The sequence below is a fragment of the Pseudopodoces humilis genome, chromosome 23 (assembly GCF_049639895.1).
Source record: "Pseudopodoces humilis isolate 2021_Gansu_Grassland_sample_001 chromosome 23, ASM4963989v1, whole genome shotgun sequence".
Classification (NCBI taxonomy): Eukaryota; Metazoa; Chordata; class Aves; order Passeriformes; family Paridae; genus Pseudopodoces; species Pseudopodoces humilis.
This window is the reverse complement of record NC_142222.1, coordinates 4,900,679-4,912,448: the sequence shown is the minus strand read 5'-3', so window position 1 is coordinate 4,912,448 and position 11,770 is coordinate 4,900,679. Positions and strand designations below refer to the sequence as shown.

General features: G+C 48.0%; 1 protein-coding gene across 3 annotated transcripts; it reads left to right on the top strand.

Moving 5' to 3' along the window:
* The first annotated feature begins 775 nt into the window (after positions 1 to 775).
* SERPINF2 (serpin family F member 2) lies at positions 776 to 9,225 on the top strand. 3 transcript variants are annotated; one of them, XM_005525956.3, is made up of 9 exons: positions 776 to 879; positions 1,918 to 1,975; positions 2,578 to 2,634; positions 3,547 to 3,964; positions 4,256 to 4,399; positions 4,562 to 4,765; positions 5,619 to 5,761; positions 6,335 to 6,539; positions 7,243 to 9,225. In XM_005525956.3, exons 1-9 carry the CDS (start codon positions 818 to 820, stop codon positions 7,566 to 7,568), a joined length of 1,617 nt encoding a protein of 538 aa, XP_005526013.3. In that variant the 5' UTR covers positions 776 to 817; the 3' UTR covers positions 7,569 to 9,225. The 3 variants fall into 3 exon arrangements, with proteins under 3 accessions (XP_005526013.3, XP_014110463.2, XP_014110462.2); XM_014254988.2 differs by having other exon boundaries at positions 804 to 879; positions 1,855 to 1,975; XM_014254987.2 differs by lacking the exon at positions 776 to 879 and adding an exon at positions 1,356 to 1,482.
* Positions 9,226 to 11,770: the final 2,545 nt, after the last annotated feature.

Sequence of the window (11,770 nt, the reverse complement as noted above, 5' to 3'; positions counted from 1 at the left end):
CTGCACAGGATTTGCTTTCCAAGAGGAAATAGCTCCCTGTGTTGCAGCAGCACATCCCAAATGTGGTTGCAGAGCTCAGATCTGTCACCCACACTCTGGGGTGAGCTTGGGAACCAAGAGTTGCTGCAAGGAATGGATGAGTGGAAGATGCTGTTGGTGCTCCCTGCTGGTCCTCAGTGCCTCCTCTCCCACTGAGGACACGGGCAGAGGCTGGAAGGATCACCACCACTTCTGCATGCAACACAAATCCACCCAGGGCAGGGCTGCTGGAGTCCTGCCCGTCCCCTAGACTTTTTCTCAGTGGCCCAAGCAGTGTGTGCATGTCCTGGACACTGGGACCAGCTGCCCTGGGAGAGCTCTGGGGCGTGCTGTGCCCCAAGGGAGGGAGCAGCTGCTCTGGGCTCAGCCCAGCCTGGCCATCAGAGCCTGCTGTGTGCAGCCAAGGCACCTTGGACACCTGGCCTCTGTCAAACCAGTGCCTCACAAGGTGCAGCAGCAGCAGCTGGGACTGTTTATTCAGTTTATGAATAAAAGAGAATATTCCTAGCACGGGGAGTGTATGCAAAGTGGAGCCACTTGCAAATTGCTGCTGCTGCTGGGAGTTTTGGATCTGGTAAATTCGGTGTTAAGGTTGTCTTGAAGGTTCAGCAGCCCAAAAGTGTGTCCCCATCTCCAAGTGCACCACAAATTCATAATTCTCCCCCAAACAGATGTTTAACCGGATGCTGTAGGTCAATATTTGCCTGCCAAATTTTCAAACAGGGGGTGGTGCCGAAGGTCGCTGCTGGGAGGGCTGGACCAGAGCTGTGTGTGCCCCATGCAGAGCTCTGGACAGGCTAAAGCAGGTGCCAGCTCCAACGTGGACATGAACAACCTCAGGTAAGGGACAAATCAAAGGATTTGATAGAAATGAGGGCTCCTTCAATGGGCCTCTGGGAGAGAGGGGTGAATTTGGCAGAGGGTTAAAGGATGGGCACCACCAGGGAGGAGAGGGGGTGTTTGGGGTTGTATGTGACTGCAAGATTTGGGGTGAAGGAAGGGAAGGAGTGAAATGGCCTCAAGTTGTCTTCTGCCAGTGGGATCTCAGCCCAGCAGTTCTGGGTGAAGTAAGGACTGCTTGGAGAGTGGAAAGCAGCCCCAGGAATTAAATGTGGACGCTATGCAGGGGGGTGGGCTTTGGCGTGGAGGTTTTATAGGAAAGAGAAGGTATTTTATTTCTGTCAGAAAGGGAAAAACGGCTGGGTAAAGCGTTGGCCAGGGAATGGGTGGGGTTTTGTCCGTGACCCTGGGAGCCCTGCTCCCTGTCCCACGCTGGAACTGGAGCACGGAGGTGGGAGAGGCAGGGTTTGCCAGCAAAGGGGGAACACGAGTGCTGGGAAGGGGAGGACTCCTCCTCCCAGAACATAATGCTGGGAAACTGCTCTGGTATTGCACTTCTACCTGCAAATCCCCTCCCAGACAGCACTCACTAAGCACCTGCAGGTCAGTAGCCCTTCTCCCAAGAGCCTGGGGCACAGCTGAGGATGCTGTGCCTGTATCTCGGTGGTTTCCATGGGAAAGGAGCAGAAAGGCTCTTGTCTCTTTCCAGAGGCACAGTGTGTGCAGCACTGATTAGGGAAATACCATTTGCAATCCAGAGAAACCAGGGCAGCAGGGTCAGCCAGGCAGGATCCAAGCGGAGCCTGGCTGTAGCTGCAGCTCTGCTGCGGGGCCCTGCTCCTCTCTGATTTCCCTGCCTTGGCACCAGACCCAGGAGCCCTGTGTTGTTTCCTCGCAGCATTGTTCATCTCCTATTGCTTTCCACAAGCTCCTGTGCCAACCTGTTTGGCCAGGTTGATAATTTTCTCCCTGTAGACCTGAATAGGCTGAGCTCGCTGCTGGAAATATCTCCTCTCTCAGCTGGTCCTTCTGTTCCAGGAAAATGGGGTTCCTCTGGGGGCTGCTCTGCCTGGCTGCTCTGCACAGCCTCCCAAGGGTAAGTTGCTACCTCAGCAAAGAGCAAGGGAAATGTGGTGGCTCCCTGAGTCAGACCGTGGGGCAAATACCACCCAGAGAAGCCCTGGAAGGCAGATAGGTGGAGGACACTGCTGGGGGGTTCACCAGCAAGGTTTCTGATCTTTTACCCAGCTAAAATAGTTGTGGATGTTCTTATTATTCATATTTCTGTAGGAACTTTTCTTTTGGAACTTGACCTCAACTGTATTTAGTGACCGTGACCTGGAGGAGTTAACAGGAGCTTTTTGAAAAGCAGGTTTTTCCTCCTCCCCCCTTTTAAATCTGGATCCCTGTCAGAACTGAGATTGCAAAACTCCACTGCTCACTCTCAAAAGGATCCATTATTTTGTACCAGACTAGCCTGACCCCTTTCTAAACAAATCCAGGGTTTGCAGTGTCTCCCGGCTCCTCACTTCTACCTCCCCATGTCAGACCCCACTGCCCCTGGGTCTGCATCCCAAAATCCTGCCTGTGCCGCTGCCTTGTGGGGACTGCTAGGATTGCAGTGGGAGCAGGGAAGACAAACTCTGGAAATTCAGAGGGACCTGACTTTGTTTCTTTGTTGATTTTTTTTCCCCACAGCTGGCACATGCCAGTGACCAGCAGCGTCTCTTCCTGGACAAAGACGGGAAGCTGAGGGTAAGCACTGACGAGTTCCACCCAAGGGAACTGAAGTTGTGCTGTGGGATTTGCAGTTTTTCCTGAGCAAGGATGAGCCCAGGCAGTGGCAGCGCCATGAGAAAGTTCATCTTTCCCAGCTGCTGCCAATGCTGTGCTCCTCCTAGTTGGAAGCTCCACCCTAAATAACTGAGCAGAGTATGGAGTTAACATCAGTGCTGGTGTGTGCAGGGGTTGGCAGGTGGATGATTTAATTTCTGAGTGAAAAGGAAAGGTGAGGGAAGCCACCAGCTGTGAGGATGACAGGGAGAAAGATCCGTAGCTGATCCAACACACTCAGCTGGGATGTTTCAGACCATACAAATGTGAGGAGTAGTGGCAGTGTTAAAGCTTAGAAGAGTGTAAAATGAGGAAATTTAGAGAGAAGAAGGATGGAATAGAACACACAGGTCAAGAAAACACAGATGCCTGGAGAAGGACTTGAGCCAAACGATCAGGGCTGTGACAGGAGAAGGGGCTGACCAGTGTGAGGCAGGTGGGCACTGCTAAAATGTGTGAGGGGAGGAGACGAAATCAAGAATGAGGACGATGGATCTGTAAATGCTGAAGGCACAGGATGTGTGCCTTCACATGTGGCACAAATGCTGTGCTGCTGGTGGGTCTTGCCCTCAAGCTTTCCTGAGACAAATGGAGGAGGAACCACTGCCAGACCCTCACTGCGTCCATTTGTATCCACAGGATACAAAACCTTCTCTTTTCCAAAGCCATTCCCTCAAATCATTATCCTCGGGGTTAAAGGGAAACTGAAGCAAAACCACCACCAGAGCAGAGGAGTCCAGCTCTGTCCAGTTTTCTCAGCCCATTCAGCAGTGAAAGCCCATGGGGGTGTCACCGTGCTTTTGCTTTCCCAGTGCTATCCTTGTTTCTCCCCAGGATGTGAAAAGCGCTGGAATTGCACAGTTGCATTTGGTGGAAGCCATCCCAACCCAGCCAAAGGAAAAGCTGGTAGAATTTTCTTATGACAGCTTCCAGGAGAACCATGGACCCATGTCAGCATTCACCACCACCCTGCCAGACACAATGGATGATTGGAACTCAGAAGATGAAGCCGTAGCTGAGGCTGGGGGCTGTCGTGGGAAGAAATCACCTGGGGAAAATGCCTCTTCTGAAGAGGAAGGAGAGGCTGGAGATAAAAGCTGTAAGATGACTTGGAAGAAGAGCCAGAGGCTGGCAGATGGCTTGATGAGATTCAGCATTGATCTCCTGAGAGAGGCGCAGCTGGAGTCCAACAGAGCCAACGTGGTCCTGTCCCCCCTCAGCATCGCCCTCGCCTTGTCTCACCTGGCACTGGGTAATTCTTAGTGGCAAAACCACCATTCCCTGCCCTTCCCTGTTTCCTCTCCCAGAGGCACGAGCAGTCAGTGTGCAAGATGCAAATGAAATACAGTCCTTTCCACTTATCCTTGCTCCTGCAGCTTTAATTAGGCATGATTACAATTGAAGCTGCCCTCTGAGGCTCCGACTCTCAGATTTCTCCAGCCTCTTCTGTGAGGCACGGTGTGTTTCTAACAAGAGGCAGCCAGAGTAACATCCCTGTTTTCCACTTTGTGGGCATGAGACCTAACAGGAGTTTGATTTTTAGGAGCAGCAAATCAGACAGAGAAGCATTTGCTGGAGGTGATGCACCTGGAGTCAGTGCCCTGCCTCCACCACATGCTGGGCACCCTTCGCAGGAGGCTCACAGAGTCCACCCTCAGCCTTGGGTCACGTTTGTACCTGCAGAAAGGTGAGAGGAGGCCCAGGGGGGCTGGACTGGTGTAGGATAAACCTCCCAGTCACACAGAGCGATGGAATCACACTGGAGACATCAATTTCCCCTACTTCCTCCTCTTGGGGAGTGTCATATCACACTGAGCAAACCTTTCCCATCATTCCTCCCCTCTGCCAGGGTTTGAGGTGAAAGAGAAGTTCCTGGAGGATTCAGAGAAATTCTATGGAGCAAAGCCCATGACCCTTTCTGGGATGAGTCAGGACGACCTCGTGGCCATAAACAACTGGGTAAAGGAAGCCACTCATGGGCAAATTCCCTCCTTCCTCCAGCAGCTCCCTGAAAACACAGTGATGCTCCTGCTCAATGCCATCTATTTCCACGGTGAGCTCCACAGGCCTTCCTTATTTTTTCAAGAGGGAATAGTTAGAACTCCACTTTTCTGCAAGCCCTGTAGCTGAACAGCATCTCCTCTCCTCGCTTCCTGCTAGGCAATCTGCTTGTTCTTGTGCATCTGCTGTTCCTCTTGCTTAGATTTCTTTACAGTAATGATTCCCAACTGCTTCACATGTGCTAAAAATGTTACTTGACAGCAGAGCCAGGACACAGCAGGTGGGACCTGCAGTATCTTTGCCTCCTGGTTCAGGATCCCAGGCAGTGGCACATCCCTGCTCATCTACTCAGTGATCTTAAAGGTCTTTTCTAACCTAAATGATGAACCAGGTGGTTTGCAGCTCACTGCACATCCACCACAGAGCTCAGAGGCAGCTTCTGTGGATTTCTCTCTGACTACAGTGCAGTGGTCGGCCATATCTTCCTTTTTTAATTCCCTGAGGGCTGTGCACAGACCAAACACTGCCAGTGTAAATGTACAAACGTTTTACCTTGGTCTTGGAGCAGTGTTTCCCCTTCTGCAGCACAGAGGCAATACTCCCCATTTTTCAAAGCACAAACATAGTTTCTTTTATCTCCATAGCCTTCAGTAGTCTCCCACGCTGAGGCATGAGGATTAACCCATGTTCTCTTTGTTATTCCATAGTTTCTTTCTGGATGATAAGAGTTTCCTGCTGTTAGGGCTCTTCCAGCCTTGCTACTGACTTCTCTTTGCTGTATTTTCACTTCCCTGGTCACTATTGGCCTTGTTAGAGAACTCAAGATAGGAGGAGTGCCAGCTCAGCAGTTTCTGGTTTTCTACCCAAATTTAACTTCATTAATTTCAAAACTTTTATTTTTACAGGGTTTTGGAGGAATAAATTTAATGCCAGCTTCACTGGGCCAGATGTATTCCACCTTGACAGTGAGTTTGTGGTCCCAGTTGAGATGATGAGAGCTGCTGAGTACCCCCTGAGCTGGTTTACACTGGAGTCCCAGGATATTCAGGTAGGGATCTCTCAGGAGCACTGCAAATTTTCATTGGAATTTCCTCTTGCTGTGGTATTCTACTAACTGCAAGCATTCTCTCCAAAAAAACCTTTTTTTTTTTTAACAGGCATAGCACACAAAAATTTAATAATCATTCTTTGTCCTTGCTCCCAGCAAGAATGTTGAATCTTCACTTTTAATCTCTAGGAAAAACCACAAAGAGGTATTCCGACTAACTGGGAATTAATAGTTTTAAAGCCCTGAGTTAAAGATAAATGAGGAAATATGGAAAGGAATTCCCTCTGACAATGTGCTGTTGGAGTTTTTCAGACTCCAGAGTGGGGCAATGTGGGCTTTCACTCTGCCATGTGCTCAATCTTCACCAGCCAGTGGCTAATACTAAAATCTAAAGCTGTTATTCCAACAGATTCTCCTCTGGAGAAATCAGATCCCTCCTTCTCACCAGGCTGTTTTCATGCAAGAGCAAGAGAGGCCCTGCAGACCAATTAGGAAAAGACTAAATTAAAAGCATCACTTTCTGGACTTCCCTTCCTTTTCCCTAAATTCTTCTCTGGTTGGTTTTATTTCCAGGTAGCCAAGTTTCCTTTTAAGAGTAATGTGAGTTTTGTGGTCCTCGTACCAAACCAGAACACCTGGAACACCTCTCACATGCTGGAGAACTTCCCTTACAAAGAACTGTGCAGGCTTTTCCCCAGAGAGGTGCCCACCATGGTGAAGATCCCCAAAATAAAGTTGGACTACAAGCTGGAACTCAACCAGGTTCTCAGCCAGTTGGGTAAGGCCTCTAGCAGGGTTTGCACAGAACAAGAGGAGCTGATCAGTCTGGCTGCTGACACCAAAAGCTGCCACCCTTGTTTCTAAAGCTGTACCTCACAGCTTGCTCCAGAGCTCCAAACTCTCCCAGCTCTTCTTCCTCTCCTCCTCCTTACTCCTTGCTTGCCTGGCACCAAATGTTTTGCTCCAACTAGATGATACTACAGACAAGGCAGCGCTCACAGCTTCTCACAGTCTTTACAAGTTCTCCCTGTTGTAGCCAAAACAAACTTCTCCTGTGCATCAATCTCAGTCTCTTACTTTGTCCTTTAATTCAGTGTCTAGGACATGGAAATTGCCAACAGAGAAAATGCAGATCACAAAACCTGGAGCTGAAATCAAACACCAGGTGCTGCCTTTCCAGATTAGAATAATTTAAGAGTTCACTTTGTTTTGCTTAGAATTGCTTAAAAAAATAGTCTCAGTATAAGTGTTCTAGCCTAGCTAGAAAGAGTCTCCAGACTTGCTGCTGCTTTTAAAGGATGACTTCAAGTTCTTACACTACTATTCTTAAAGAGGTGGAATTTTTGTTTCTGTTGCCTGTCAGTTCTCCAGTCGTCCATGGTGGGCAGCACGTGGAGCGACAGATCAGAGAATTGCTTTCTTCAGACAGCTTTGAGAAAACTCAGAACTCATGGCCCCAACTTGGTCTCATTTCTCTGCAGGCCTCCAGGAGCTGTTCACGAGCCCAAATCTCCAGAAGATCACAGAGGAGCCTCTCTTTGTGTCCAGTGTACAGCACCAGGCCACCCTGGAGCTTAAAGAAGATGGGGTGGAAGCATCTGCTGCCACCAGTATCGCGGTGTCGCGCTCGTTCTCTACCTTCACCCTCGACAGGCCCTTTGTCTTCATCATCTTTGAGGATGAAACAGGGATCCCACTTTTCATTGGCAGTGTCCGGAACCCCAGCCCAGATGCTGCTCCCCAGATCCGAGAGCCTTGGGACTCGCGCGAAGCCACAGATGCCAACGAGCACCACGTGCCCAAATAACAGAGGGCAGAGCCTGAGTGTTCTGGGACTCCTGCCTGACCCTCTGCACCTGCTGAGAGAGACCTCCTGCCCCTCTGAGGCCACAGGGGGCAATTCCTTGCTGTTTTCCTTTACAGATCCCTAGAGACCAGCCCTGGAATAGCCCATTCCAGACCTGATGAGGTTCTCCAGGCTGAGGCACCCCTCCGTTGAACCTGTAAAGCTTGTTCTGCCTGGATTTCCCTTCCAGGGCTCTCAGTCATGGAAGGGAGACTTTCTTGTCCCCAGACTGTTATTAGAGTCTTCATTAAGATCTTATAAGAGTCCCCTGTAGCCTGGAATCATCATTAGCATCTGGCAGCTTGGACATCAGCCAGGGATGTATTAATGTGGCTCTTCCTTCCGCAGTTCTTGGGAACACGAATCCCTCAGTGTTCCTCTGAAAACCATCTGTGCCCACCTAGACATTGACCTCCAGAGCAACTGGACTAGAAACCAGTTGTCTTCTCTAGGATGAGTCACAGACAATTCCAGGCATGGGTTCTTGTCAAAGATTCCCTTTTCCCACTCCTTGGCTATTTGGATCTGATGTAGGAGGCTTTGCAGTAGGAAACCCCTCCCTTTAGATCCTTCTCTCCAGCCCTTCCTCTAGAGGCTGGGTAATGCTAGATTTTTCAAGGAATATTTTATAAAGTGTTTTTTAGTAATTTTTATGTTGGCAGAATAATAAATAATAAAGCAGAATAAAATTGCTGAAAGTGTTGCATTGAAGGACCCAACAGAGAAAGGAAAATGGCACAGAAATTTAGTAATTGCAAAGATTGGGAGGAAAAAATTCTGGGCAGGTCAGAAGAAAAGAGAGGAGGGGCTCTGGCAGAGGATCTGCTTTTTGCTACACCTTGTCCCAGGGAACAACAGGGGCTGTGAGGTGAAATGTCAAATCTGTAAAGACTCTCCAAGGACCAAGTCAAACAAGTTTTGGGCATCTCCCCTGCCAAGTGTGCAGGGGATGGATGCTCTCTGGGTCAGAGCTGGCTTTGTGAGATGGCAGAATTCCCTGAATTAGGGCATGAGCTCAGTGGCACAGGGTCAGGAGGGCATTTGGCCTGTGAGCAGCAATACAAGGATAAGCAAGGCTGTAAGAGCCCTTAACCTTTCTCCTGAGTAAAACCTGACAGATACTCAGAGGGTGAAAGATGCTGATCTGGCATCTGTTATCTGTGATTTGTTCTTCACTGGGACACTCCTGGCTCCACAGTATCTGTGGCTTCCAGGGAAAGGAGGGAAGATTTTGACACCTGTAGCTGAACGTCACTGCTTTTGTTTTGGCAAAGGACAATGTCTTGTTATAACTGTCCTTTGGTCTGAGATGGGCAGAGCCCATCACACTTCATGAGATGGGTCCTTGTTCCAAAGCAGCAGTGCCCTAAAAGCCCATGGGGCCCTGGCACAGATTGTCCAGAGAAGCTGTGGCTGCTCCATCCCTGGAAACGTCCAAGGACAGCTTGGACAGGCTTAGAGCAACCCGGGATAGTCGAAGGTGGGGTTGGAACAAGATGATCTTTAAGGTTCCTTCCAAACCAAACCATTTTATTATGATTCTATCAAGGAATTTTGGGGTCCCTCCACCCAACCAAGCCATCCTACCACTTAAAAATACAGGGCTAACTCATGAGTACTTCTGTACAAAACAACTCCTGTCCATAGTAATTTCTGCTTCCAAACCCCCTCAGCTGCTGGGTAGAAAGGACAGTGCTCTGTTCTTGCAGAGCAACAGTTAGGGAGCCCAAGGGCCATCCTTCTGGCAGTGTTTTCCCTGCTTGGGAAGGCTGCCTTCCCTCAAAGGAAGGAGCAGAATGCTTCTGGGAGCCTCCGTCCCTGAATAGTCTGCACCATCTGCTGGCATAAGAGCAGGACTGACTCACTAACCATGAATTTCAGGGATGCAGGCAACTTTGGGGAATGAAAAGTCCTGGCTCCAACCTCCAATTATGCATTTCTTCCAGTCTAAAAGGGGAAGAATGGCCGAAGATAATGCCTACTCCTCTAACCAATGTAATGACACAAACCCTTCAGAAAGAGGCTGTAATTACAGAGACCTGCAATTTTAACAAGTAAACCCACAAGAAGTCAGCCTTTCTTACTAGAGGGCACAGCTCTAGCCCACAGGGAACATTTTAGCTTATTTATTTATACAGATTCATTCCTAGCATTCAGAAATACCATTCCATGCCTTAGGTAAGTCTTCTTTGGCTACTGTAACCTCCCTAAATGCCACCCTGTTGCACTGCAACCACTGCAAAATTTGAAGTTCAACTTTTCCTTTTCACGCCTCTGCCCTCCAGCTCCCGCTTTTATAAAGTTTTTTCCCTTGTTCTCAGTTTCCTGAACAGCTTGGTTCTTATTTCCTATTTTCTGTCTTGCTGCCATCACTCCTCCTCCAAGCTATTCTTGTCAAACTATTAATTTCATCTTATTTGACAGTACAGCAGCCCTCCATGACTGTGCTTCGCTCAACAAATTATCAGTTACACCAACCATAAGACTCTTTTTCACTCCACTGACTTTCCAGAAGAGGCAGTTTGTAAAATGCAAAGTAATATTAATGTTTCTGCTCAGGAGTTTCCACTTTGCATTGCTAAAGCTTTCATTTTGACGGAGCTGTATTCTGAAAAGACATGACTAGCACAGGGTGTCTGCTCTATCCATCTGCACCACTGGCTCAGAATATCAAATAAGTCCCAGTTTCTTTAATATTAGATGTACTTTTTTCCTTACCTAGAGCAAATTCATATCACCACTGCTTCCACAGCAGAGGTGAACCCTGTCAGAGAGCATGCTGAAACCAAACCACAACAACTGGAAAATGCTTGTATTGATTTAACAAAACTGATTTTGTTAGACGAGTCTAATGCACCATTTCAGGGATACCCTTCACCTACAGGAATAAAGCTGGCTTTGGTCTGTAAAAACATTCTATGAAACTACCACTCTGATTTAAATGGTTTTAAAACCAAACCTGTATTTAAACAGATGGAATTTTCATTTGAAGACAGAGACAAGACATAAAAACTTCTCCACTGGTCCCTCCATAAAGGGCATTTTAACACCACAAACAAGGTATCGCAAATACATGAAAACCACCAGAAAACATCTCTACAGCCAACACACCCATTCTTGGGCAGGGAATAGAAGACTAACAAGTACAATCTTTTCTCTGCAGACGATTTCACACAGAGCAAGCTGAGAAGCAGCTGAAAGCAGAGCTGCTACCCCTGTTAGGAGGGGGTGCCTTTAAAGCACTGACTAATCACAGGGCACACCTGATCTGCTTTCCTGGCTTGCAAAACCAGCAGCTAATGCATCCCTGGGCACATCCTTTCCCCTTTTCTGAGGGACTGGATGAGCTCACACAGGAGGAGCTCCTCCTTACCTGCTGGCAGAAAGCCCAAAGAGATGTCCCAGACTGGCGGCCCTGACATCACTGCCTTTCCAGCATTTCCAAACAGAAAAACAGCTGGGTCTGTTTAGCCATGTGTCCAGTTAGCCGAGTATCCTGGTCCTTCCACTATCCATGGCTGAGGAAAAGAAAAGAATGGCAAAGGACAAGGAAAGCTCTGTATTGCCCAGCTGGCCATTGGTAGCCTTCAGGGGACCTTTCTTCTACTAATTTGGGTTGGGTTGGGTTTTTTTACCCTCAAATCTATTTTTCATCTTCTGCAATATTCAGTTATAATGAGTTTTACAATTTGATACTTGTTTAAAAATACTCGATTTAAATGTGCACAGGTGGGTGCTCCCCTTGAGCCTTCTGTGGAAAGTAATAATGGAACTCCTCTGTCCCTTTCCTTTCTCCATATCATTTATCATTCTGAAAGCTTCTACAAGATTCTATTAATTCATCTTCTTTTTTAACAAGTCCTTGGCTTTCTAGCCTCTTCCTTTTTCAGCCAAAAACTTTAAGCCAGTTAATGATTTCTCGTTAACTATCACTGGATACAAGCAGTTCCCAGCATCTTAACTGCCTCAAACAACAGAATCCTGTTTCTACAGTCTCTCCATTAAATCTTGGACATAAATCTATAAATCCATTAAACATTACTGCATTAACCATACCTCTGAGACAGAAGGAATTCCCTGATGTGACCTATGGCAGAACTGCTGGCATAAAAGACTTGCTCAATAAGGGCAGGGAGTGCTTGCCTTTCCTACCTGTGCTTTAC